General features: G+C 55.8%; 2 protein-coding genes and 1 long non-coding RNA gene across 13 annotated transcripts in view; 2 read left to right on the top strand and 1 right to left on the bottom strand.

Moving 5' to 3' along the window:
* LRP5 (LDL receptor related protein 5) overlaps positions 1-12,564 on the top strand; it is a 101,272-nt gene extending 88,708 nt beyond the window's left edge. The window contains exons 18-23 of one of the 2 annotated variants that reach the window (XM_088017431.1): positions 911-1,147; positions 3,369-3,479; positions 5,214-5,450; positions 5,708-5,847; positions 10,287-10,384; positions 12,164-12,564. In XM_088017431.1, the coding sequence (XP_087873557.1) occupies positions 911-1,147; positions 3,369-3,479; positions 5,214-5,450; positions 5,708-5,847; positions 10,287-10,384; positions 12,164-12,425 (1,085 nt within the window). In that variant the 3' untranslated portion in view covers positions 12,426-12,564. Of the gene's footprint in view, positions 1-910; positions 1,148-3,368; positions 3,480-5,213; positions 5,451-5,707; positions 5,848-10,286; positions 10,930-12,163 lie in introns of those variants that run through there. The other variant, XM_028118284.2, reaches the window with a different exon arrangement.
* LOC114220425 (uncharacterized) lies at positions 7,956-18,879 on the bottom strand. Its single transcript, XR_003611555.2, has 4 exons — positions 18,728-18,879; positions 18,224-18,302; positions 9,367-9,685; positions 7,956-8,285 (listed from the first exon to the last, which is right to left on the bottom strand). It is a non-coding gene; the product is annotated as an uncharacterized LOC114220425 (long non-coding RNA).
* A 353-nt stretch (positions 18,880-19,232) lies between these two features.
* Positions 19,233-26,107, top strand: part of PPP6R3 (protein phosphatase 6 regulatory subunit 3) — a 140,182-nt gene continuing 133,307 nt past the window's right edge. For 9 of the 10 annotated variants that reach the window (XM_028118069.2, XM_028118067.2, XM_028118064.2 and 6 more), the window contains exon 1: positions 19,234-19,347. The gene's annotated coding sequence lies outside the window, so the exon portion shown is untranslated. Of the gene's footprint in view, positions 19,348-26,107 lie in introns of all 10 variants that reach the window. The other variant, XM_028118070.2, reaches the window with a different exon arrangement.

Raw genomic sequence — 26,107 nt, 5'->3', positions numbered from 1 at the left:
CCAGCACCTGGCCTGCACTCAGGAAGGTGAGCATGAGGAGAGGAGCGACTTGCCATGGTCACCTGGGAGGAGGTGGCCCCAGGTCTCCTGTCTCCTTCTCACCCACTTCCCCAGCTTTAGGTGACGCCCTCCACCGGGAGCCTTCCTACTGCCCCTTGCACCCTCCCACCATGGCACCCTCGCGCTCCTGCCTCCTCCCAGCCTGCTCCCCAGCAAGATGCCCAGCAGGTCCTCCAGCAGCCCCCTGCTGTATCCGTGGGTGCGCTAGCCACCTGCAGAGTCCCAGCCCCACTGCTCCAGCTGCCCCAGACCTATAACAGAGGCAGGTCCTAAGCACCTGCTTTCTGACCCTCCATCTCTCAAGGGGAGTGTGTGTGTTATGTGTGTGCGTGTGCAGGCAGTGGATGCTCAGGTGTGGCCAGGCGGGCACGCATACAGACTCTACACTAGATGGGCAGCCCGTCTGGGACCCCAGGCAGGCAAAGGTGGGGCTCCAGTGCGCATCCCCAGAGACCTGGCCCAATGCCCTGAAGGGCATGTGAGGAGATGGAGACCCATAGGAGGTGGGTCTGCCCTGGCTTCTCAGTGGTCAGGATCGAGTTTCTAGCTAAGAGCATTTTCTCCTCGACTCGGTGTAGCACCTGCTGCTTAGAGCTCAGGTTTCCCTTCAGGACCCTTTCCCCACAGTTAAAAGAAGCAACAAAGAAGATTCCTGTCTCCTTTCAGCAAACATTTATGACCCCCACTTTCATCTTACTATGGGGCTAGAGGCGGGACAGCGATAGATCACACTGCCCTTAGAGACCGTGTGGGTACAGCACCGTGGTCAGGCGGAACCGTCTCCCGCTTGGAAGCCCCGCAGTGCATGGCCCCGCGGGGCGGGGCGTGATGGTGTTTGTGTCCTCCGCAGAGCCTCCCACCTGCTCCCCCGACCAGTTCGCGTGCGCCACCGGGGAGATCGACTGCATCCCCGGGGCCTGGCGCTGCGACGGCTTCCCCGAATGTGACGACCAGAGCGACGAGGAGGGCTGCCCGGTGTGCTCGGCAGCCCAGTTCCCCTGCGCGCGGGGCCAGTGCGTGGACCTGCGCCTGCGCTGCGACGGCGAGGCCGACTGCCAGGACCGCTCCGACGAGGCCGACTGCGACGGTGAGGCCGGCCCCGCCCCCCGCCTGCCCCCGCCCCGCCCCCCTAAGCCCCGCCCCTGCCTCTACCGGACCCTGCCCCCGCCCCGCCCCTCCTAAGCCCCGCCCCTGCCTCTACCTGACCCTGGCTCTGACCCCGCCGCTCCTTGCTCCTGCCTGCCATAGCCCTGCCCACCCCCCCACCCCCGCTTCTGGCCCCGCCCCCACCCCGCTGACCCTGGGCCTGCTCCATCCTGGCTGCCCCCTCCCTGAGATGCGCCCCCTGCAAGCCCCTTGCCTTGCCCTCCTGAAGCTTGAGCTCAGTCTGGCCACACAAGAGCAGGTTCGCTGTAGAACCTTTGCCAAGGGCGAAAGTGCCAGATCCTCCTCGGTTTAGGAGAGGAAAATGTTACTTTTAGGCCCACTGAGGAAAACCTTGCCATCCACCCGGTCCTGCCATGCAGTTTGGCTTGAAAGCAGACTATAAGAGCCTATCTTTCCTTCCCTCCTTGGGTCAAGAGTTTCACAGAAACCCAAGGCAAAACCCAGTAGTCCTGGATTTTCGCGGTGCGCGCTCTGATTAATCCCTGCCCCAAAAGGCAGTGCTGTCCTCCACAGAGCAGTCTGTGGAATAACGCTTACTCCTGGGTGGTTTTAGCACCCCGCTGCGCCAAAAATGACAAAAAGATTTCCTTAGTCATCTCCAGTCCACTCTGACCAGCAGGATCTTCCTTTAGACCTTGACAGCGAAACATCTATCTGTGTGCATCCTCTGAATTTTCCTTTTATAAACGACGTGCTTGGTTGTTTCCTGCCGCATATCGTCAGCACCAGGGTCCCATGACTGAGCTTAGTGGGCTGCTCTAACTGCCTCCCCCACAGTTGCCGGATGCTGTTCTTAGATAACTCACATGCTCGTTGGTCACCATCCACTGTCCCCATTCGTGATGAGCAGCCATCTTGTGGAAGATGAGGGCCTGGGGGTGGGGGGCCACTTCCTCAGCTGTTTCTATAAAGCTGTAGTCGTGAAGTCTTTCCCGCTTACGGACCCTTGAGAATTTGAGGGAGGTGGTAGACTGGGGATTGGCAGACCGCAGCCCGAGTGCCAGATCTGGAGCACCACCAATTTTCGTTAAAGTTTTATTGGAACACAGCCAGGCTCATTTGTTTACATATTGTCCATGGCTGGTCTTGCTCTAAAACAGCAGGGTTAAGTCCTTACAATAGAGACCTATGGTCCTTGAAGCTTAAATACCTATTATGTGGCCCTTTACGGAAGAGTTTGCAGAGTCCCGCCGTACACCCTTGCCCTAGCACACGTGTTTTGGTGACAGTCTCAGAGGATGGCGGGAGCCCTGACTAGGAAACACTCCCCCACCTCTTCGCCTGTAAACGTTTATCCTGGTGCAAAGTCCGGCACTGAAAGCAAGCCCTGTTCAGGCTCTGGGTTTTACCTTCTCTTTCAGAAGCCCCCTCCCCTGCTTCGTTGCCAACAGATTGTCCCACTCACTGCAAGGACAGGGTCCTCTCATCTCTGGTTGCCAGGGAGGGACACTCGGGGCAGGGCAGGACAGGGCAGGTGGGGAGCTTAAATAGCAAGCTCTGGGGGTGGGCGCTGGCTGAGCCCCCTGGGCAATGCCTTCCCCAAAGAGCTGTAGCTTCGTCCAGGTCCACGTTCTAGAGCACAGAGGGAAACAGACGGCAGGCTGTACCCAGCCTCCTTCTTCCTAGTCCCAGAGGCTGTAAGCTGCCTTTGCCTTCCTGGTTGAGCTCTGCTCCTCCTTCCTGATTCTCCACCCCGGGGAGCTCTGCTGAGATAGCACCTGTCCCCTGCCCCACCCATTCTAGGTCATTCCTCTAGTTGGCTCTCACTCCCCGTAACTCAGGTGAGCCTTGGGGCAGAGGCTGTGTTAGTCCTGGCTCTGCCTGGGCCTGACCTGTGGTAGGAGCCTGATAAATACTTCCCAGGCGTCATTGAGGTCTCTTCCCTGCCATCCCTACCCCAGCATCACGCAGGTCTCGGAACAGGGGTCATCGAGGGGGGAGGGTGGAGACTGGATCTGACGTGACCACTCCCTGACCCCGTCCTCGAAAGGGTCCCATTTGTCTGCTCTGCATGTAGAACCCAGACCTTCTTGCTGGGTCTTAGTGGCGGGGCAGGGAGTGCCGGTTGGTGGCTGTCCCTGTAGCGCACGTGGTCGCATCACACCCTGTAGCCCCTCTGAATGCAAGACCCCTCCTTGCAGCCGTCTGCCTGCCCAACCAGTTCCGCTGCGCCAGCGGCCAGTGCGTCCTCATCAAGCAGCAGTGTGATTCCTTCCCCGACTGCATCGACGGCTCCGATGAACTCATGTGCGGTGAGCCAGCGCCCCGTCGAGGGTTCGCCCCGGGCCAGTGTCGGGACTAGGAGGAGAAGTATGCTGGGGGCTGAACGAAGAGGCCAGAAGGTTGGGAATACTGGGCCTTGGGGACAAGGCAGGCAGGGAAGCCTTCCCGGAAGAAGAGGCAGTGGTGAGGCTGACCTGGGAGGGGGAGGGGGGCTGTGGGCCCTGGGGTATTTCTGGCTGTGACAGAGACAGGCCCCCTGCAGACCTGCGGCGGACGGGGCCTGGGAGGGCGCGCTTCTGCCCACTAGGACGTCACGCAGCAGCATCTGTCAGGCAGCAAGACTACTCTGATGGGGTCGGGGTGGCCCTTCCCCCGGCCGCCTGTTCTCTGGCTGAGGAGGTGCAGTGTCCACATGCACACACACGCTCCACGCCTCTTGAGTGATGCGGCCTGTATAGTCAGGGATATGGGGGCCACAGGATGTGAGGCCAGGGCAGTCAGGGAGGGCTCCCTGGAGGTGGTGGCTCTCGAAAGGCTGTGACCGGAAGGGAGCTGGAGCCCCAGACAGGAAGTGGGAATGTGCGCACATGTCTGGGGACATGGGCTCTCCACTTACTGTAGAGGTACCCAGGCTGAGAGCTGATTGCCGCAGAGAGGTGTTGTGAGTGGGGAAGGAGCAGGGGTCCCCAAACACTTTTGTACCTTCATGTGAAGCCAGGTGAGGCACCTCGGTTACCGTCTCAAGAAGGTGGGTAACTTGGGGCCGGAGGACAGAGATGGGGGCAACCGGGGATCTGAGCCCCCACCCATTGGCTGGGCAGGTGTCAGTCTGACGGTGTCTCCAGCCTCTGGCGTGATGCTGGTTCCCATGTCAGGGGTGATATTCATCCGTAGTCTGGTCCTGTCGCCCGAACCAGCGCTCTCCTCCTTCCCTTTGGGTTTTGGCTGGCAGGAGGGACATAGTGGGTTGCCTTTGGAATCCTTGGGCCAGCCTGATGGGAAAGTGAATGTCCTTTTGTCAAAGCTGAGTTTAGAGCCTCTGTGGCCCCCCCCCGCCCCCCGCTGAGGCTTTGACAGTAGAGCCAGCCCCAGGAGTCCCCCAACCTGGCCGTTACACTAGCAGGGACCCCAGAAAGACTCCTGGGCACCTTGCAGCCCTGAGTGGGCTTTGGCTTTGCAGGTTTGGCAGAGTCCCCATGCCCAGGCTTTGTCACACCCTGCCCCTCACGCTACCCTCACGTTGGGCGTCTGTGCCAGGCTGGCATGTGGGGCTCAGTGCATGCCTCCAGCCCTGGGTGTGTTGTCAGCCCAGCGCAGCCCCTGTACGTGGGTGATGTCCCCTGCTAGACAGGCTCACAGCCCCCAGGCCCAGCTGTCTGGGGACCGTGACTCATAGGGCCTCCAGTGCACGCGCTTTCAGCCATCACGGAGAGCCCCTAGACGCGGGGATGGATCCCAGGCAGCTGTAGGGGAGCTGCTGTTAAGGGACTGTTGGAAAGTAGGTAAAGCTTAGCCAGCCAGGTGGGGAGTGGGACGAGAGAGGAAGGGGGGAGCTAGGAGGAGAGAGGAGGGTGCGCCAGGCAGGCCGGGGGCGTGGGTGGGGCAGCATGTCATTGGTACTGAGATCAGCCTGGCGCCCTAGCACCCCAGCATCTCCCTCCTCCCACCTGCCACCGCTGGGTGCTGTGCTGAGCCGGCCCCTCCGGAGAGCCCGTGCCTTCGCGGTTAACGTCCGCCATCTCTCCCTGTCCGTCCGCTGACAGAGATCACCAAGCCGCCCTCCGATGACAGCCCGGCCCACAGCAGCGCCATCGGGCCGGTCATCGGCATCATCCTCTCCCTCTTTGTCATGGGTGGGGTCTACTTTGTCTGCCAGCGCGTGGTGTGCCAGCGCTACGCCGGGGCCAACGGGCCCTTCCCGCATGAGTACGTCAGTGGGACCCCCCACGTGCCCCTCAACTTCATAGCCCCGGGCAGCTCACAGCACGGTCCCTTCACGGGTAAGACGCTGCCGTGGGCCAGGGCCCCGGGCAGAGGTGGGGCGAGTCGCCGGGGCAGGGTGTGGGGTGAGTGGGTGAGACGCACACGGGGGGTGGGCAGAGGGCCCGTGGGGGCAGGGACGGGACAGGACTCGCCCCCCCCCCCCCCCTTCCCCGAGCCTGGCTCTTACGGGCAGCAGGAGCCAAGGAGCATGTGCTGTGTCTCGGGGGGGGGGCCTGGCCCCTGACCCCACCTCGTCCCCCTCGCCCCCTGGCAGGCATCTCATGTGGCAAGTCCATGATGAGCTCCGTGAGCCTGATGGGGGGCCGGGGCGGAGTGCCCCTCTACGACCGGAACCACGTCACCGGGGCCTCGTCCAGCAGCTCGTCCAGCACCAAGGCCACCCTGTACCCGCCGGTGAGTGGGGGTGGGAGCAGGCCTGGCCATCTGGGGGTTCTCCACCATGAGTGGCTGGCCAGGGGACACTTCCTGTGACCTCAGGATTCCTGGAATTATTAGCTGTCCTACCACCACAGAGAAGGGTGGGAGCGTTTGCTTTCTTCCCTGTGCGCAGCTTGTCCTTTTTCTCTTCGGACATTTTCTCTGTTTAGAAGGGGTACTCCTTATTTGTTGTGGCTAATCTGGAAACCCCATACAGATATCGAGGGCGGAGTCTCCCCCATAATCCCACCTCCTAGGGTCGCTGTTGGACATTTCAGTGCCCTGGTGACCACCTTCGTTCCTCACAGGCCGGCCCTGTCTATGACTGCCTCTTGTAGGGCCGGTCTGGATAGGGCGCTCCACGGGCCTGCGTGCCCTTCTCCTTAGCATCCCTGCCAAGATCATCCTATTTTCTCTCCCAAGGCCCTGCTAGGTCCCAGGAAATAGCTGGATTGTTTTCCAAAGGACTGTCACTCACAGTTGACTTTTGTGGCTGAAACACTCCAAGGAGGCCGCGTGGGCTAAGGGCCTGGTCCTAGCTGAGCCACATGCTACAGAGAAATGACCGTACAGAGGGTGAAACACTGAAGCCCCCAGGGCCCCCCCCTTCCACCAGGTTCCTGCCAGGGGACCTCTCCTGAGGCTGGCTTGGGGGGGGGGGGCGGGGACACTTCCAAGAGCACAGCCCCAGGGACCTGGGTGAGCTCGATGCACCAGCGTGAGTCTGTGTAGACAAGCATCGGAGTCTGACGTTACATGGTTCTATACTTTTTAATCCTTAAAAAACCTGACTTCCTGCAACACTGTGCTCTTCTAAGCTGAACACTACCTCCTGTGCTTTCTTTGGGGGTCTCCAGGAAGCCCTACCCGCCAGGGCTGAGTGTTTCTGCCTTTCCGGTGTCTCGTGTCCAGGCTCTCCGCTCCTTACCACATCTGACACTGGCAGCCCTGGGAGGAAGGGGCAGCAGGGGACACTGTCTGGGCTTTGCCCGCTGGGAACTGCGTCTCCTGGAGGCTGCAGGCCCAGGCCATGTCTAGAGGCAGCAGAAACGAGGAGCCGCAAGCCTGGGGTTCAGAATACTCCCCACCATCCCTCTAGTCCTCTGTGTTGTCCCCATCCCCTGACTCTTACATGCGCTACGTGACCAGCTAGAAATACCAGCTCACTCCGGGACCGCCCCCGAGCCCCCCGTGCGGACACCAGGAGGCTCGATGCTCTGGCTTCTCTGTCCCCTGGCTCCGCTGGGAGCCGGGGGAATTCTTATTAGCAGCAAGAGATGACACTGTTACCAGCCCAGCTATTTTTTTTTTTTTTTAAGATTTTGTTTGTTTATTTGAGAGCGAGCGAGCGCACTTACAAGTGGGGGGGAGGGGCAGAGGGAGAAGCAGACTCCCTGCTGAGCAGGGAGCCCAATGCGAGACTTGATCCCAGGACCCTGGGATCATGACCTGAGCTGAAGGCAGACACTTAACCGACTGAGCCACCCAGGCGCCCCTTTAAACAGCTTTGTTGAGATACAACTTAGATACCATACAGTTCACCCACTTAAGGGATAGAATTCAGTGGTGGTTAGTATATTCACAGGAGTGTACAACTGTTACCACCGTTCTAGAACACTTTTGTGTTGCCAAAAAGAAACCCCCTTGGGGCTCCTGGGTGGCTCAGTCGGTTAAGCATCTGCTTTTGGCTCAGGTCATGATCTCAGGGTCCTGGGATCGAGTCCTGCATCGGGCTCCCTGCTCGGCGGGGAGTCTGCTTCTCCCTCTGCCCCTCACCCTGCTTGTGCTCTCTCTCTCTCTCTTTCTCAAATAAATAAATAAAATCTTTAAAAAAGTATTTTAAAAAAAGAAACCCCGTGTGAAGCTAGCTGTTTTCAAATTAATTAACTGCATTGTTTCACATCAGTAACATAGGGTCATGGTACAAAATTCAAAAGGTACAATAGAATGGACAGTGGAAGGAGGGTCGGTCACCCCCTCACTCTGAGCAAGAACTGCCACCTCCCAGTGGCACATCCTGTGGCGAGTTTCTCGTGTGTCCACACGAGTAATCTGTACACAAGCAAATGTACAAAAGGCCGGACTTTGTTTTCCCAGCCGAAAGAGTGACTTTTTTTACTTTGTATTTTGAGATCATTGTCAATTCACATGCGGTTGTGAGGATACAGAGAGATCTCACGTACCCTTCACCCAGACCCCCCCCAAAGGCAGCATCTCGCACCACGAACGTCTTGGTCCTCCTCGGCTGCTCTAACAAAGATATCACAGGCCGGGTGTGGCTTAGACAGCTGTTTTTCACAGTTTGGGAGGCTGCCCGGTCCAAGATCAAGGCGCTGACAGATTTGGTGTCTCGCGGGGCCCAGTTCCTGGTTCACAGGCGGCCGCCTCATCCTCCTCACGGGGCAGAACGGGGTCTGTTATCAGGGTACTGACCTGGGTCATGTGGGCTCCACCCTCATGACTGAGTCACCTCCCTGAGGCCCCGCCCCCCGATACCATCACATCGGGGGTTAGGATTCAGCATAGGACTTGAGGGGGGACACAAATGTTCAGTCTAGGGCAATAGCACAATGGAAGTAGCAGGGCACTGATAGGATATTTTTTTGGCCCTATTCAGATTTCACCAGTTGTACAAATGTGCTTTTTTTGTTTTTAAGACTTTTTTAAGGGCAATTTTAGGTTCACAGCAAAATTGAGAGGAAGGTGTAGAGATTTCCCACATGCCTCCTGCCCCCCCCCCCACATGGACAGCCTCCCTTATTGTCACCTCTGATGTCCTGCACCAGGGACAAACCCACGCGGACACATCGTAATCACACAAAGCCCACAGCTGATAGCACGGTTCACTCTTGGTGTTGCGCATTCTGTGGGCTTGGACAAGCGTGCAGTGACACAAATCCACCATTCTAGGATCACACACAGTAGTTTCATACGTATTTTCTGGAACCCACACGATAGCATCTAAAGGCAATGATAGCCCCTCGCCCAACTCTGCTTTTTGCTGCTAAAGTAAAAGCCGGCCTTTTTGAGCACGTCTGACGCTCCGCACGCGATGTCAGCCCGACCAGAAGGGGGCGCTCTCCTGAGCCCCCCGCGTCCTTGAGGGGCTGCCCCCCGCCCCAAACTTGGGAAGAGCAGCCGGACCACCGTGCGCTGGGGGAAGTAGCAGTGACCACCCACAGAGGAAGGGATTTGGGCAGGATCCCAAAGCTCACCTTGGAGGTGGAGGTGAAGGGAAACCAGATCCAGTCAGATTCATGGGCAGAAGAAGAAACAGGACCCCAGGGGCGTGGGGTGCAGGGGCGGTTCTAGGAGGCCTTTTCTGCTGGGCTTCCCCACCTGGTTTCTGCTCCCCCCTCTGAATGACACCCCCTCAGGATCGTGCCCTCCCAACTCTGGGGGCAAATCCTGAGAAATCCCCAGGCTGGCTATTTGGGCCGAAGAGGACCTTGGGGGCTCTTGCTACTTCCCGAAGGGCACTTGTAGGTTACTCACCATGTGTCACCAGGGGGCACGCCGCAGCTGGGAAGTGATCAGGACCCATACGCATCTGCCTGTCAAGAAAGGCTGGGCCCTTTCTTCTGCCTTCCAGTCCCTCAGGACACGCAGTGACAGCCATGTTCCCATTCAGCTGCGAGAGCTCCAGAAGCAGGGTCCGGCTGTGACCCCACAAAAGCCCCGCATGTCCAGAAGGGCCACGTGATGGTGGGGTGTTGTTGGTGGCAGCTGCTGGGGCAGATGCAGATCTGCGTGCATCACCGGGGGCCCCAGGTCCCTCTATCCCTCTGCGGGGCCGGTCCTGGGCTGCCTGGCTCTGGAGGATGCATTGTATTCGTTATCACAGTTCTGGGGCAATACATCCCCTGGGAAAGGGGCACCTTCACCTGATTTGCGTGGAGGGGCTGTGGGGGCCTCCAGCGGGGCTGGGGCCCCTCCCTCAGCGTGGCGCGCCCTGTACATGGTCAGGGTTCCAGCCGGAATGCGGAGCCAACTTAGTGTTAGGAATTAAGGAGGGTCTCGTAGAAATTAAGTCTTCACACCATGTGGGGAGAAACGGGGAAGTCACAGTCCAAAAGGGGAGTTAGAGAAGGCCCAGAGAAGCCTCATGAGCCGCCCACCGGCACCGGGGTACACCCCGGGACCCGCAGGGACATCTGCTGGGTGTTGGGGGGCAGTGCAAGGGGCTGGCGCGGGCTTCCAGGGACCTCTTTAGAGCCCGGCTGCGCATCTGGGTGTGGGCCTGGGGTCCCTGCTGGTCTGCAGGGCGGGTATTTGGGCCACAGGCGCCACTGCCTCTTACTGTGACCACCTTCAGGGGTGACAGGACAGCTATTGAATCCCCAGTGTGGGGCCCACGTGGCCAGGTAGGCCGGGGCGCCACTGGAAGCGCGTAACTCTTGCTTGGCTCTCCTCAGATCCTGAACCCGCCACCATCCCCCGCCACGGACCCCTCCTTGTACAACGTGGACATGTTCTACTCTTCAAACATTCCCACCACCGCGAGACCCTACAGGTACGAAGTCCCTTGCCACAGCCCTGCACACCTGTGGCCGTCTGGGCCTCTGGACAAGCCTGTGGTAGAGGAGGGGTCTTGTCCCCATTTCCTGGGTGCGAAAACCTGGCAGAGAGGTCCAGGGTGCTGGTGGGCTCTCCTGGGCCCTCAGACCGTGCCCGGCTTGCCTCCCCATGGAGTGAACCGGGCCTACCTGTTGAGTCCAGAAACCAACCAAATCCCGTGTTCTGAGCAGGCTCTGGAATCTCGAAGTAGCTCTGGGGACACACCCAGGCAGGCGTGGCCTTGAATGACGCCACCAGGGGATTCCCACTGTGGCGTGGCCGGGCCCCCACTGCCCAGGGAGGCCAAGGCACAGGGGCCAAGGTTTGCCTGTGTTTGAATCCAGCTGCAGGACGCCGGCAGCACCACCGCTTGCTGCCTCCGTCCCGGAAGGATCAGATCCAAGTCACAGGAGGGCTGTTGTGGCACCTGCCACAGCAGGCCCTCGACTGGATGATCCTCTCTTCCTACCCACCACAGGGAAACCCGCAGGTCTGCTCCAGTTGGGGTTGCATTCCCTGCCTCCCTGGGTCGGGGGTGGGGGGGGGGCGGACACTTGAGAATGTTGAGAAGAGGGATCTGGGTGTGCTGGCCTGTGTCCAGGGGCCAGGTCAGGGCCCGAGGTGACCTTCGACCCAGTGCTCTCAGCCTGCAGGGCCTGCCGCACAGGTGCACTGGACCCCTCACCCCACAGGAGCGAGCTGAAGGGGCAGGTGGAGGCGGAGGCTTGGGAGTGGAGGCCCCTCCCCCTCCTCCCCCTCCCCCGCTTCCCCTCCCCCCCCACCTCCGGTGCAGAGGCGCCTCAGAGCGTCGCCTGCCATCTGGTGGCCATTTCAGGAACTCTGGGGCCTGAAGAGGAGCGGTGCCCCTCGTTACTGAGTCACTGCCCTAGTCAGGGACCTGCCGTGGTCCCCCCAGTGCCTCCGTGCCCCAGTGTGTCCCCAGTGGCCTTGTTGGTGGCTGTCCCCAGGCTGTCACATGCACACTGGCCAGACCCCTCAGTCTCTGGTCCACCCCCGGCTTTACTCCTTAGGTCCGATTTTTGTGCCACTTCTTCCCTCCCACACTGTCTGTCGGGGTCCCTTCCTGCCCCTCCCCCAGGGTCCTGTGAGGCACGTCCTCCTGCTGCACCTTCTCAGCCTCACGTGCCCCGTGCTGGCTCCACCTCCTCGCCCTCGATGAGCCCCCTGGGTCTCTGAAACATACCATGGCCGCACCCCCAGCTCAGGCCGTACAGCAGCCCCGCACAGAACCTTAGGGTGCAGGAGACCTCTGGGAGGCATCTCCTGGGTCAGAACTGCCTTAACTCAAGAGGGGACCCTTCCAGGCCCATTGGTCTGCCGATATCTATAGGAATGATAACATGGGGACCGGTTGTCAAGCACTTTCCCGTGTCCGGCCCTGTTTCTAGCACTTTCCATGCAGAATCTCATCTAACCTTCATAAGCCCCTTTGGAACCGGGCACTGTTTTATCCTCCTCATTTTACCAACGAGAAACTGAAGCCTAGAGAAGTTAAGTAGTAAGTCGCCCAAGGCCAGCCCGGCCGGCTCTGGAGGCCGCGCGCTCCGCGAAGGCAGCCTTGGCCCGGGCCTGCGGTCCCTGCGGGGGGCTGGGCTCGGCCGCCCTGGGGTGCGGGTGCAGGCATGCTCACTCGTGCGGCTCCGAGAAACCGCACGAGTGGGGGGCCCCCGTGCCTGGTCCCTGAGCCGAGGCCCCACTCCCGTGTCCCCTTTAGGCCCTACATCGTCCGCGGCATGGCGCCCCCCACGACGCCCTGCAGCACCGATGTTTGCGACAGCGACTACAGTGCCAACCGCTGGAAGGCCAGCAAGTATTACCTGGACTTGAACTCGGACTCAGACCCCTACCCGCCGCCGCCAACGCCCCACAGCCAGTACCTGTCGGCAGAGGACAGCTACCCCCCTTCGCCCGCCACCGAGAGGAGTTACTTCCATCTCTTCCCCCCACCCCCGTCCCCCTGCACGGACTCGTCCTGACCTCTGCCCGGCCGCCCTGGCCTCTCTGCGCCCTTGTAAATAGTTTTAAATATGAACAAAGAAAAAAATATATTTTATGATTTAAAAAAAAATATAGTTGGGACTTTAAAAACGCGAGAAATGTGAAAACAGTGACGGGGTGGGCAGGGCTGGGAAAACTTTGTACAGTGGAGAAAATATTTATAAACTTAATTTTTTTAAAACGTCACTGCCATTCTTTGGTGCCATGTGTGTTTCTGAATCGAGTGTCCTCACAGAGTGGATCCCGGCCTCCGGCCCTCCCGTGGGCAGCTGTCAGAGTTGCGCACTTGTCCCTCCGGAGCACCGTGTCTCTATCAGGCCCCCACCCGGTAGGCTTAACCCCTGGGCAGAGACGTGTGGGCAGGAGGCCTGACTCGTGCCGTCACGAAGGGCCCCTGCACCTTATTTTGTGCTCTGCTGTTGCCATCCCGGTATTCTGAATAGTTCTTAAGAAAGAGGCCCTGCGTTTTCGTTTTGCGCTGGGCTCCGCAGATTACGTACTTGGGCTTTGGGCTATTCCTCGGCCAGTGTCTGCTTCCATCTGACCTGCCGTGTGTGGCCGCCCCAGGCTTCTGCTGTCCAAGGGAATCCCTCCTGGCCCTGCCATCCGTGTGGACCCCAGCGGATGGGGCTGCCAGGCCGTGCTCACCCAGGGTGGGGGCGGGAACCTCCCAGCCCTCCTGCCCTCCCTGGCTGCCGCCCTGTCCTTTCCAGCAGACGGGCCCTGGAGAGCCTGGTCCTCACGGAGGCAGGCAGTAAACACGGCCCCAGGCCTGCCCTGTTACCCACTGGGGTGGTACTGGAGGACACCAAGAGATAAGGCCTGCTGCCTGCCCCTGGGGGGTCTCCAGCCTGCAGGAGACGGAGAGGTCAGCAAGTCAGGAGTCATGAGGAAGCCTGGCTGCGCCTCCCCCACCCCACCCCCCCCCGCCCCCCAGCCAGGCAGGAAGGACCTACCCCCGGTTGGAATGTTGCAGGGAGGTTAGAGAAGAACCACCATGGGGAGTCCCGGGCACACACTCCACTTAAGAATCAACACGGAGATCTGGAAGAAGGGCTTCCCAGCAGGACTGAAGACTGAACCCTTGGCCCACCTCCCAGGGCCTGGAATGCGGAGGTGACAGCCTCCAGGATGGGGAAACCACAGAATACTCAGATCCCGGGGCCCCAGTGCTGGGAAAGGTGGTGGCCCTCGGGGCTCCCGAGACTGTTCGACCAGGGGACAGAGCTGGGGACGTCAGGTACATAAGCCTGCCAGGCCTGGTTTCTTGAGACTTCCGGGGAGCTGCCTCCCCTGCTCCTTGATTGCCCAGGAGTTCCCTGAGGTCATGGTTAGCCTTGGTGGTGATGCCCCTGGGACCAAGAGCAGACACTGGAGAGGATGAGGTGACCCGCCATCAGTGCAAGCAACAGGGAGCTCAGGAAGTCGGGGCCTGAGTACCGACCCAGGGCTGCTATGCCACCTGGTGGGGACCTACGCTAAAGGACCCGTTGCAGACAGGAGGGATTGGATTTGCCTGGAAGGCAGGCCAGCTTCACCTCTTAACTCACTTCACCCAGCTGGCTGCATCTGTTAAGGAAGGGCGCTGTCCCCCGCCCCCTAGGACTGTTCTAGGCTTCCATGAGATAATGCCTATCGAGAGAGAAGCCTTGCCCAGTAAGGGCCTGGCAGGTAGCACTTCCTTGGTAAATGGAAGCTGGGACCTATTAAAGCTCAGAGAGGTGACAGGCTTTTGCCCAAGGCCACACGGCTAAGGACCAGCAGAGCTAGAGGGTGCACCCAGAGCTCTCAGGCCCAAGGTGGGGTCCCCTGCCCCAGGGAGCTGCTTGCAGGGGCCTGGGGCCTCCCAAGCACTCGGGGTTCCTGTTCGTCCAGGTTGGGCCACAAGCCCTGAGGTGCTAATGAAAGCACTAATCTCAACTGGGGCAGATGGGGTGGGGGACTTGGCTGACTCAGAAGCAGGAGGCCACTCTCCCGCCCTTCCTCTCACTCATGGGTGGTGGGGGCTCCCTCCATTCTCCTACGGCCAGCCAGGGATCAGGCAAGGGGTGAAGAAGGAGCGGGCTGAGCTGCTGACCCCTGGCGACAGCCGGCGTGGGCTGAGGGGAGGGTGGAGACACACTCTGCAGCCCTCCACCCCCCTCTCCCCAGCATCCCAGGCCTGTCTCCAGAGGCCACTCTCTGGACCCTTTCCTGCCATGAGGTCAGCTAGGAGGAATGGGGGCCAACCTGCTCCGCCTGCTATCTTCCAAGTGAATCTGTCAGCACCCACTATGTGCAGAGAATTCAGTTAGCACCCACTGTGTGCAGAGCCCTGCACTTAAATCACATGCTGGGGGACCCAGAGATTAGTCAGATGTGGGCCTCTCTCTTGAGGGTGCTACAGACAGTTTCCAAAGCTGAGGGCCGGAGCACTGTGTTGAGATATCCGGGGGCCCAGAGAGAATATTCTATTCAGATGGGAGGGCGGGGGGGGGGGTGGCGGGGAGGGGGGCGGTTCCTGGAGAAGGCGATACCTTAGCTGTGTCTTAAATGAGGGGGTGAAGTTAACCTGGCTTGTTTCATTTCAACTTCACAACAGCCCAGCTAGGTAGATGGTGTCCCCGGTTTGTAGTTGAGGAGACCACAGCTTGGGGGAAAATAATAGAGCTAGAATCTTTTTCACTCATTTGTTCAACCATTCCTTTCCACAAGAAACAGTACCGACAGTTGGGCCCTGCTCAAGGGCTTCCTCCTTCCCTCCGAGACCCCTCCCCTCTGCAGTGACACCCACTACTCCCCAAGTCTCTGTCGCCCGTCTTTGAGTCCTGCGGGGTCTCCCTCCCCACTGGCCCTATCATTTGCTCCGCTCAGCCCTCCAACCCTCATCCGGAACGGGTGTGGAGCTCCTCCTTGCCCCGGGCCCTGCAGCCCCCTTGGGGCTACAGCTGCCCTGGGTGGCTGAACAAAATCCATGTGGCCAGATCTTGGTGTCACATCCACTGCCAGGCAGGATGCTGGAGAACAGGGATGTGGTAGGTGTGGAAGATTCTGTCCCTGAGAAACCTGGGGGCTGGGGGAGTTGGGTAGGACTTGGCTCCTGTAGGGTTCTTTCCTGAGAGCCACTTGGCTGACTCTTCACATCACTGCCCCCCCCCCCCCGCATTGGGCATCACCCTCAGCTTACAGGTGACCTGGCCCAGCACCTGCCCACCTTTGCCAGGGTGGCCTCACTCTAGCCCTCAGACCAGGTCTGAGTCCCAGGGACGTGACAATAGGAAAGATAATGGGGGGTGGGGGGGCGGTTTCCCCAAGTTGAGCTTATTCAATTTAAAGCCTTTTTCTGTCTGAGTGTATGTATATGTTAAAATGTCCTTTCTTTTATGAAACGATGGTAATAGTATAAGGTGTTTTTTTGGAAAAAATCATGACTTAAAAATTTTTTTTAAAAATCATTACTTGATAGAATTAGAATTTGGCAGCTCTACGTCTGTTCCCAAAAGTTAAGGGGGTAATAGCTGGGTGATGGGTATGTGGGCATTCATTACACTTTTCTCTCTACTGTTGAATAGATCTGAAAGTATTCATATAATTTTTTTTAAGTCTAGATGGATTGAAAATTTGTTTTATTTTATTTTTTAAAAGAGACTTTCTTTGACAGAGAGAGAGCACAAGCAAGGGGAACAGCAAAAGGAGAGGGAGAAGCAGGCTCCCCACTTAGCAGGGAGCCTGACTGACATGGGGCTCGATCCCAGGACCCTGGGATCATGAGCTGAGCTGAAGGCAGATGCTTAACTGACTGAGCCACCCAGGCGCCCCTGGATTGAAATTTTAAACATTAAAAATTAAGCCATGAAAGGATTAGGGGGGAAAGGGGAAGATGATGATCCATGAACTCTAGAAGTTTTAGGATGCCGAGACCAATGCAAAGGTTCAAAGTCCCTCTCCTGCTTAAAGCCTGTCAATGGCTCTCTAGGGCTCTCAGGGAGACAGGCTGAGCTCAAATACCTCCTCTTCCCCCAGGAAGTCCTCCTTGACTTCAGCCCTTCCAGTTGGGTTAGCTCATCATAACTGGAGACTTTTGGGGCCCACTTATATTGGGCGAGGTACTGCATTATTTCATTTAATTATAGTGCACATGTCCCTGTGACCCTCCTCAGAGGCTGGGATGGAAGAGCCTAAGCATGTACTGGCAAGTTCTCTGATGATGAATGAGTAAAGGGATCTCTGTGTGTGGCTGGGCTCTCCCCAGGCTCCCAGGAGGGCAGGTCCCGAGCCCTTGCCCAGCCTCCCTCTCAGGCACCACCCGGTCCAGGGGTTTCCTGCAGCCTCTCCCCTCCTCCTCAGTCCAGCTCCTGGGACCCGCCCCTCTGGCCCCGCGCTGTAGCACCGCCTTGCGGCCCTCGCTCTAATCTGTCCTTTCCAAAATGTGGCCAGCCCTGAACACGCCCCTGTCTTACTCAGAAGTTTTTCCTGGCCCTCCCTCTCTGAGCATAAACCCTAAGTTCCTTTGCTTATCCTCCAATGCCTCCGTGAGCCCCTCTCCTTCTGCTTCCCCAGACCTCGATCACCCTCGTTGGATCCTCTGACGAATGTGCATTGTGCACCATCCTTCCGCAGTTCTCTGCCAGGCTGACCTGCACCCCACCCCCAGGATACCCTCTGCACCAGCACACCTCCGGAACCGGTTTCAATCTTGACTGTGTTCCTCACTTGCCGGTGTGGCCTTGGGCAAGGCCCCTAGCCACTCTGAGCAGCTGGACTGATGCGAATAATATCTGCCCTTGGGTGCTATCTCCCTAGAGGTCCAGCACCCTTCAGGGCATGGACGTAGGTCAGTAGGTATTATCAGCACTCTACAGATAAAACCTGGAGAGTCAAGAGAGGTTAGATCACCCAGCCGAGCTTACTCAGCTAATACGGGCCACACCTGGTGTCTGAATGCTGCCTGGGTTTCTGTTAACTAATCTGTAAAATGGGGATGATAGTACTGTACTGTCTGGAGCTACCAACCACAAAAGTCTTTCTAGAGAGTCTGCCTCAGGCTCTGCTGCAGGGGTGAGCTGGGGGAGGGGCACATTTGCCCCCGAGGGCCCAGCTTCCCATGCACTGGGGTTGACTCAGCTCCATTAGGGTTTGTTCTCCAGGCTGTTTGGCATGGGGATTCAGAGCGCCTGAGCCAGTGAGATGGAGGGAGCTCAGGCCAGCTGGGGTTGGTGCAAAGGATGGGGGTATGGGTGCAGAAAGGTGCCGAACACCTGGAAGGCAAGCCGGTGGCCAACTCCACTGGTCCTGCCCTCCCTACCCCCAGTGGCCAAGCTCTTGTCACTTTTCTCAGGAAGCAGCTTGGGGAAGCCCCACAGTAACCAGGCCCTGCCTTCCTTGAGCTGGAGTGGCCATCCCTGACCAAGCCAGCGCCACCGGAGTGAGCTGCCCTAGAGACTACAAGAGACCACCAACCTCCCTGCATGGAGCCCCCGTTGTGACTCCAGGCCTGGTGCCTAAGTGCAGTCTGGGCACTGAGGATCGTTGGTTTCTCCTGGGCCTGGGGGCACTGTCCCCAAGGCCCTGCACCACGGCGGCCACCTCTACCACCTCCCCTCCCTGCCACGTCCCTCTCCCACCACAACCCAACCGCGGCCCTGTCTTCTTCCCTGTTCGTGGGTTGAGATGCCACCTGCCCAGGAGGGGCCCCCCACCGCAGCCGGCAGCGCAAGCCTCCCCGAGCGCACGCACAGCCGCAGGTGTGCGATGCTGCGTTCTGCCGACCTCGGGCTGGCTTCCACCCGACCCTCACCTGGCCTGCGCTTCTCAGCCTCGCTGCCAACCTGCGCTCTCCTGTCGATTGACTCACGACTCCGGGCGGCACTTCGCATCTACTTAGAAGTGAGACAGGTTATTGGAAAGTGCCTGGAATGGGCCAAGGTGGGCTACTCTTCGCTGCCCCGGCGCAGCCCTCCCGGGGAGGCCGGGCAGGGGGTGCGGGGCCCTGGGCGAGCATTTCGGAAGAGGCTCCGGTGTAAATCCTTCTGTAAGACAAAAAGGAACGCCACCACCCGCGTATCTCCCTGCGGCGGGGATAGACGCACCACTGGGAGTACCGACCGACCCCTCCTTCACCGGGACCCCAGTCCTGACACAGAGCGATCCTCACACCTTGGCCCCAACTCCTGGCACAGGCACCACTCGGGTAAAGGGAACCAGAACAGACGATCCCGATCCCCGCCTCCCTACAAAATTCACCCGTGGAGAATGCGGGCATCGATCCCGCTACCTCTCACATGCTAAGCGAGCGCTCTACCGTTTGAGCTAATTCCCCAGCTTCGGCCGTGCTCCGCCGTCCGAACGTATTGTGGCTCACGTCATCACGGGTCTCCTCCGGGCCCTCCGACCCGCCCGTCTCGCTACCCCATTGGTTCCCTTGCCGCTCCCAGCTCCGCGGCCAGGATTGGTTTGGCTCTATTTCGTTTTAAAAAAGCATTGGCTATCGGATTGGTGGTCCAAAGCGTCCGTCAAACGGGCCCCGCTGTTGCTACGGCGTAGGGGGACCCAGCTAGGTTTCTCCGGGTTTCTGATTTGTTTCTCCAGACTCCGGGGTCCTAGAGGTTCCGGATCCGTCAAGTCCATGGGAAAAGAATGCTCCCCTCGCGCTTGACTGACGGGGCCAGTGAGCCAATCGGAGTGGGCGCAACCGGGCCGCTGGGCGATCCAATAGGTTGCAGGGGGCGGGAGAGGAAGGCCAATGAGCGCGGGTCTGGGGGCGGAGGTAGAGCCGCGACTGGCTGCGAGGCGGCCGGAGGGAGGGTGGGGGGAACTCAAGGCCTGCTTGATACGTCCGCCATTTTGGGCGCTTCGCTGATGGTGTCGGTGAGCGCGTTTCCCGCCTGAGCGCAACTAGCGGCGGGTCGCGGGCACCTCCAGGTAATGGGGGTGGGGGGACGGCTGAGCGGGCCGCGGCGCTCGGTGCGCAGGGCGCGCGGCGCGCGGACGGCGACGGCGAGGCCCCTCCGCCCGGCCTCGGCGGCGCGGGGAGGGAGCGTCCCGGCCCCCTCCCCTCCCCTCCCCCCCGGAATTCGCCGCTCGGCGGCCGGGGAGGCGCGGCGGCCAGGCTCCCCGGCCCGTCCCCACCCGCGCCTGTCAGCCGCCTGCCCGCCCGCCGCGGGCCGCGGGGGGCTTCGCCGGGCCGGGCGCCGGGGCGGGCTGCGGGCCGGCGGCGAACTTTGCGCCCGGGTTGACGTCCGCGGCCTTACGCGGCGGCGGCGGCGGCGGCGGCGGCGGGCGGGGCGCGCCCCGAACGCGGACGGGCCCCGTTCCGCTGCGGCCCCGCCGCCCGCCCCGAGCGCCGCCCGGCCGCCCGCCCGGGAGAACTTCTCTGGGCGCGGGCCCGGGAGCGTGTCAAGTTGAGGCGGCAGCTCGCCATAGACTCGCGAAGGCCATTGTTGGGACTCCGTTCTGCGGGAAACAAGTTCTGTGGGTTTCTGCTCTTTCGCCGCAGAGTCATCGGCATACGCAGAACCCGGCTCGGAGTATTTAAATAGCCTTCCGAGCGTTTTTTTAACTCCGGTGTTGTGACTCGAATGTAGACCTGGTCACGAACGCCTCCCTGGCGAATATGAGCAAGGGGGGTGGTCCTTCGAGAGGCTGGAAGTACCTCCCTCTTAAAGAAGCCCAATCGCCGTTGCGTTGGAGGGGTTTCCTGCTGGATCCTGCGTGCTCTCGTCACAAGTTGGACTTTGGGTTGTAGGTGCACGGAATGAGTCCTTGGATGTATCCCCCTGTCCTGACGTTTCAGCCTCAGGCTTTGTGTAGTTCTCCCGGTACTTAACGTTTTCTCCGTGGGTCGGCTAGAGCTTTGTTTATGTTTTGCTTTTGTGGGAGGGGCACTTGGTGATTGTTTTCCTTTGGTCCCCACAGCACTTGTTAATGTGGATATGGTCCCACCTTGTAACAATGTGAAGTTTACTTTGATTTTGCCCTCAAGGTCATGTGGCAGGTAGGCAGCAAGTGGGAAAGGGACTCCGGATTTCCAGCCCCTGGCGTGAATGTCTCCTAAGTGGTGGTGGCGGTGGTGGTGGTTCCGCTTTCTTTAGTGTGAAGCTAGATTGCCTGGATTCTGGTCTTGGCTCCACCACTTTCTAGCTCTGTGACCTTGGACAAGTTACTACACCTCTCTGCTTTTTCCTGTAATGTGACAGTAATAATAGCGTCTGCTTCATAAGTGTGTCGGGAGTAAATGGACTAGAAACGGTGCCTGGCATGTATAATCAGCTTAGTGCAATTAGTGGCAATTATTACTAATTTAAATTTGATTTTTAAATGTTTAGGCTACTATTTGGAAGTCAAATGAGTGTTCAGGTGACTTGGTGACTGTCTTTAGAAAGCTCTGTGTGTTTAACAGTCAGTTCTGCTGAGAAAATGAACGAAGTTATTTTAAGTTTTTCGGGAGAGGGGTGGTTGAAGATTCATTGAATTACACATGTTTCGTGGAGCAGTGAATTAGTGGTGGTACCTCAGAATGTTTCCTCTCAGAGGCGGTTACATAAAGTCCATCAAGAGGCTCCGGTCAGATTCCGCTCTTACTTCCCTTGGGATATACTAGGTCCTGAGTGTGTTTGGTCCCCATATCAGTTCCAAGGTTTGTCAGGGTCCTCCTGGGTTATTGAGGTTTGAGAGGTTGCTGTGTATTGAGATACACTTCAGTGAACCTAGTTTGGGAGATAACTGTTCGGCATGGATGCTTTGGAAGCTGTTTTGCCTTTCAGTGTGTCTGATTGGGGAGTCTAGGGTATCTAACAAAATGCCATCCACTCAGTCACACGCATACTCACAATCTTTTAATTCCTGCCCTATGCTCTTTTCCCTGGGACTCTTGAAAACTATGCCTGCCTGTCCCTTGGTATTATTGCTTGGGACCTGGCTGGCTTTAACTGCACTGGGGAAATGTTTTTACGCAGTTTTAAGTAGAGGTGAGCATCCTGCTGGTGTAACTTAAGGAGATGAGGAAGATTGTTTTGGATCAGGAAACGTTAGCTTTTGTGTAAAGTAAAAACAAAACTTGTAAAACTTGTAAAAACAAAAACTTGCTAGTTTGCATTAACTGTTTGAGAATATGAGAATCATACCATAGCTGGACAGAAAATGAATGGTAAAATTAAGATTTGACAGGGTGAGGTTCATTTCTTTAAGATAACTTGTGTATTGGGTACAAAGGTATGTGCTTATTACAGGCAAAAACCCCCCCCCACCCCAAGTTTGTATTTAAATTCCAGGTAGTTACCATACAAGAATCTCTCCCTTAAAACAGTATTTGTCAGGATCCGTATTTAGTTTGTTGCTATCATGAACTTGTGTCTTGCAGTTCTATATTTTGGATATTTGAGAGGCAGCATGAGTGTATATTGGTCTAAAATTTTACAGTGTTTTTAATACCCCTAAGATGAGCACATGATCGTGACAATGAAGTTCTTCTGATCATTTGCTCACCTAAAACTCAGCATTGAGTTTATTTCATAAAAAGCACAAGAAGCTGTGGTTTGCTCCTCTTAAGTCAATATCTGAGCCCCCATGTGGGCTGAGTAGTTTGTTAGCTACTTTTCTTAAGTGCGATGGACTGAAAAAAATAGGCCTGGGCTCCTGGCTTTAAGCAGCTTTCTTACTTTTTTTTTTTCCTTAAGAGAACCTCAAGTAATTGGTTTTTTATTTACTCTACATAAATGTTTCTCAGTTGGGGGGTGATTTGCCCCCAAAGAAACATTTGGCAATGTCTGGAGACATTTTTGCTTGTCATACCTGTAGGGGTGGGCAATATGCATCCTGGCTTTTAGAGGGTGGAGACCAGGGATGCTGCTAAGCATCGTGTAAGGCACAGGATAGCACCCTAAGTTATCCAGCCCCAAATGTTAATAGTGCAGAAATTGAGAAACCCTGTTCTAGATAGATGCTACACTGGCATGCATTAGAATCATTTGGGACATCTTTAAGACCGTGGATGATGGACCCCACCTCTGGAAATTTGTGATGGTATTGAGAATATATTTTTAGAAGGCTCCCCAGGTAATACAGAAGTGCAGCAAGGTTTTGGAACGGCTGTTCAGGACCATGTATGTTAATGACTACTTGTGGGTCAAGGAATCTTTCAGGTGATCCCTGAGCTCTGTCTCTGTGGTCCCTAGATTCTACCTTAGAGATTACTTAGTAGCGGGGAGAGACGGTATACCTACATTATTTTCAGGTGCCTGAAGACTGAACTTTAAAAGAATTGAAACTTTGTTGCCTTTACCGCGTGAAAATGTATTACCATGTTGTGCTGAAATTTAGCAGCACTCTCGGGTGTTTTAGGGTTGTTTGCTGTTACTCCTGATAACTTTATACTGTGATTTTTGAGTTTTATATCCTTTGCTCTCATCCTGTGAATCAGCTGTCAGTTCTGGTTTTTGACGCCAGCTTTATCATTATCTTTCTTTCCCTTTGTAATGAAGACCTATTTCCAGAGAGTTAGCCCTGGGTCCGTTTGCCAGTTTTGCCTTTTGAAGGCGAGACAGGCGTACTCCCTGCTTCACATTTAACACAGTGACCCTTGCCTGCTAGTAAAAGGAGGGTTCCTCTGGGCCCTGGACTCTGGCCCAAATGGGCGAGTGTTTTTTCCTCCCTGGGGGGTGGGGGGGATGAGGTTTAGTAGTAGAAGGGCAGAGGTCCTTTTCTCACTCATACTTACAATTTAGATCGTTTGGTTTATTGAATGAAATAATACTAGTTTAAAAACTATACACATTTTCAGCAACTGAATGTTAGTATCTGGATACATAAAGGAGAAGATCGTGGAGGCGCTTTCTAATCTTTCATCCTGAAATTCAGCTTATGGGTGTTGTTGAGAATGACAAGTGACCCCTCCCCCACAGCTTCTTCTGATCTTCATTTATTTGAGCAGCACATATAGTAATTGAATCCTTACTCTGCCAGGAACTGTATTAGGGATTCACTCATGAACAGGCATTGAAGGACTTGCAGTCTAGAGGGAGAGATAGCAGTTATAAAAGGGATGCAGTTTTGGCTGGGAGGCCAGGTAACAGCTTGTTGGAACTGTACATAGTGTAAGTAAGTAGGCTCCTCAAGGAGGCCCCACAGGCCTGGGAGGAAAGAGTTTAGGTTTGCCCCTTTGCTGGTTGAGTTTGCCAGAAGTCTCTTACCAAATAATAAAGTACTTACACCTTTGTTTCTTACATGTATTAAGCGGTTACTTTGACTTGGCTTGGTTTGGTGTGTTTTAGAAAGCAATGCCGTTGTTCCTCTGCTGGTGAAGCTGTTTTGTAATGACAGAGAGGATTGGTCTGTATTTTTTTTTTTTGCTCCGTGGATGTTGTCAGTCAATCAGACTGGGAACACTGACAGCTTCCTTACTGATCAGAGGCTTGATGTAGGTTCACGCCAAATGTCTTGAGCGTCCTTGAAATTGATTGTGCCACCAGTGGGGATTCCCCCCCCCCCCCCCCCCCCCCCCGCTGCAGTTGGACCTAGGCTGACTAGAGATTTGTTTTTTTGGCCTTTTGATTTTTGCTTAGATTTAGTTGCCACAGAAACCCCATTTTCTTCCTCTCTTACTCCCCATTTATTTATTTATTTTTACTTGGAGAAGGGAGATAGTTACTAGTCGGATCAATACCCAGTTTATTTCAGGGTTTGAATGATGATGCACTGCCATCTGGATGCCAGGTAGATCAGCTAGTGAAGAAGCAAGTAAAAGGGAATGGAACCTTGGCAGTAGTTGAAAGGTTTCTCACCTTAACGGGGACGTTTTCATGTCACGGACTTGGCAAAGATCTGGGTTTACTCTGAGCAGAGGTGTTTTACCTCTTGTCACTTACAGCTGGCTAGTGTTGACCTGTTTTATAAGTATTAATGAAGACTACATCATCAACTGTGAATTTATACAAAGAAAGTTTGATAGGTTCTGAACATCTTTTTACTGATAGAAAGAAGCTCTGATTTTGTACTTCTTGGTGACACTGGAGAAAGCTAGGGTCGTATTTGTTCCAGAATTTCTTACAGTGGGACTGTGTATTGACTTGGAATGGGTTGTGTGCCCCAGAGGTTGACTGCCATGAAATCTGACGACCTAAAGGAAAGATGAATTAAAGATTGTTATTTTGGAACATTAGAAGAACAAAAAAGCTTGCAGAAATAGGAGTCTGACTGAATGTTGATTTAGATTTGGAGAAAGCTATTTGGATTGCTGGTTGGAGCCTTGGGTTCCTATACCTGGATATAAATCTGAACAACAGTGCTGAGGTCAGAGACCTACGTTGGCAAGAAGAGAAAGGAAAGCTTACGTGAGAAGGCAAGGCACCGAGACTCTAATTAGGGCAAGTAAGCATGTGTGTGACCTACCCACTAAGGCACGCTCTGTGGTGGCCTGGTATGGTTCATAGACATTGGCTGGACCTTGGTGAGATCTGGTCTTGTGGTCCATAGATGGGGGATGTGGCAGGAAGAACAGTGAAAAGTACTGAGTTGATTGGCTGTTTGCGGGCTTCCTTTCTTGAGAGTCATGGTCTTGGAGCTGAAACAGACCTTAGAGGTTATTGATTCTTAGAGAAAAATATAGACCATGCGGGAGAAGCTGACAAATCTCAGTTCCTGGGTGATTCCTTAGGGTTTTGGTGGCCCCACTAGACCACAGTTTCTAGTGTCATTTATTTCAAGAGTGACATCACAACTGGATCTCACGAGAGTTGAGATTAAATGCTTAACTTCTGAGTTGTTTCCCTTTGGTGGTAGTACTCGTCAGGTTTCTGTCATTGTAGTAGACGAGGGGGCAAGTGTCTCCAGTTTTCTTTTGTTGACCTGGAGATCACAGGGTTTCTGTTGCCTCTCTGGACAATGGGCACAACTCATCTGCCTCTGTTGCCTGCAAGCAAGACCCAGCCCCTTCTGATTAAAGAATGCTCTTTCCACTATGGACCTCTCATCCTCGATTTACTACACCCTTATATGGATTCAGCAACTATGCATTTGGCACTTATCATAGGCATAGTATTTTAAACTAAGGGAGTTTTCACAGACTAATACCGTTCTCTTTCCCCAATTCAGAGTATATTGTAGAGGTCAAGAGTACATAAGGATCTAAAATAGCTGGCTTTGAGTTCTGGTTCCCACAGTCTTCCAGCTGTGTAATCCTAATATGAGATCACATCTTTGTTCCTTAGTTTCCTTATCTGTGATATGAATATTAAATGTAAACTGCTTAGCACGATGCCTAGCACGGAGTAGTAGCACTATTAATATTATTACTGTTACTAGTCTTCCTCCTAACAATAGAAGTAAGTACAGAAATGACTCTAATATAAGGTGCAGTGAACGTCCTAAAGAGCTGACATGGAACATTGAGGGATCTTAGAGAACCTTGCGGTCTGACTAGCGGCTCTGGGGAGGTCCTGGGTGATAGTGATACAGGTTAAGAGAGGTTATGGAATTGGTGTTTATATGCAAGTTGTTTTTTTCTTTCCATATGTGGATCATGTTATATATGCTTTACTTAGGTAAATGGGATAATATTTTCCTACTTTGATGAGAGTGGAGATCATAAATTTGAGGTTTTGCATTTTGCTTTCTAAAATAGTCTTTAAAACCTCTCTTTCTGGCACTTAATGACATTATAAAGGTAACTCCATTTGTTTTAGAGTCT

The sequence above is a fragment of the Eumetopias jubatus genome, unplaced genomic scaffold (assembly GCF_037043125.1).
Source record: "Eumetopias jubatus isolate StellerSeaLion01/CBP00866 unplaced genomic scaffold, mEumJub1_p1.0 scaffold_13, whole genome shotgun sequence".
NCBI lineage: Eukaryota > Metazoa > Chordata > Mammalia > Carnivora > Otariidae > Eumetopias > Eumetopias jubatus.
Note: the sequence above shows the minus strand (reverse complement) of the source record. Positions and strands in the feature narration are given on the sequence as shown.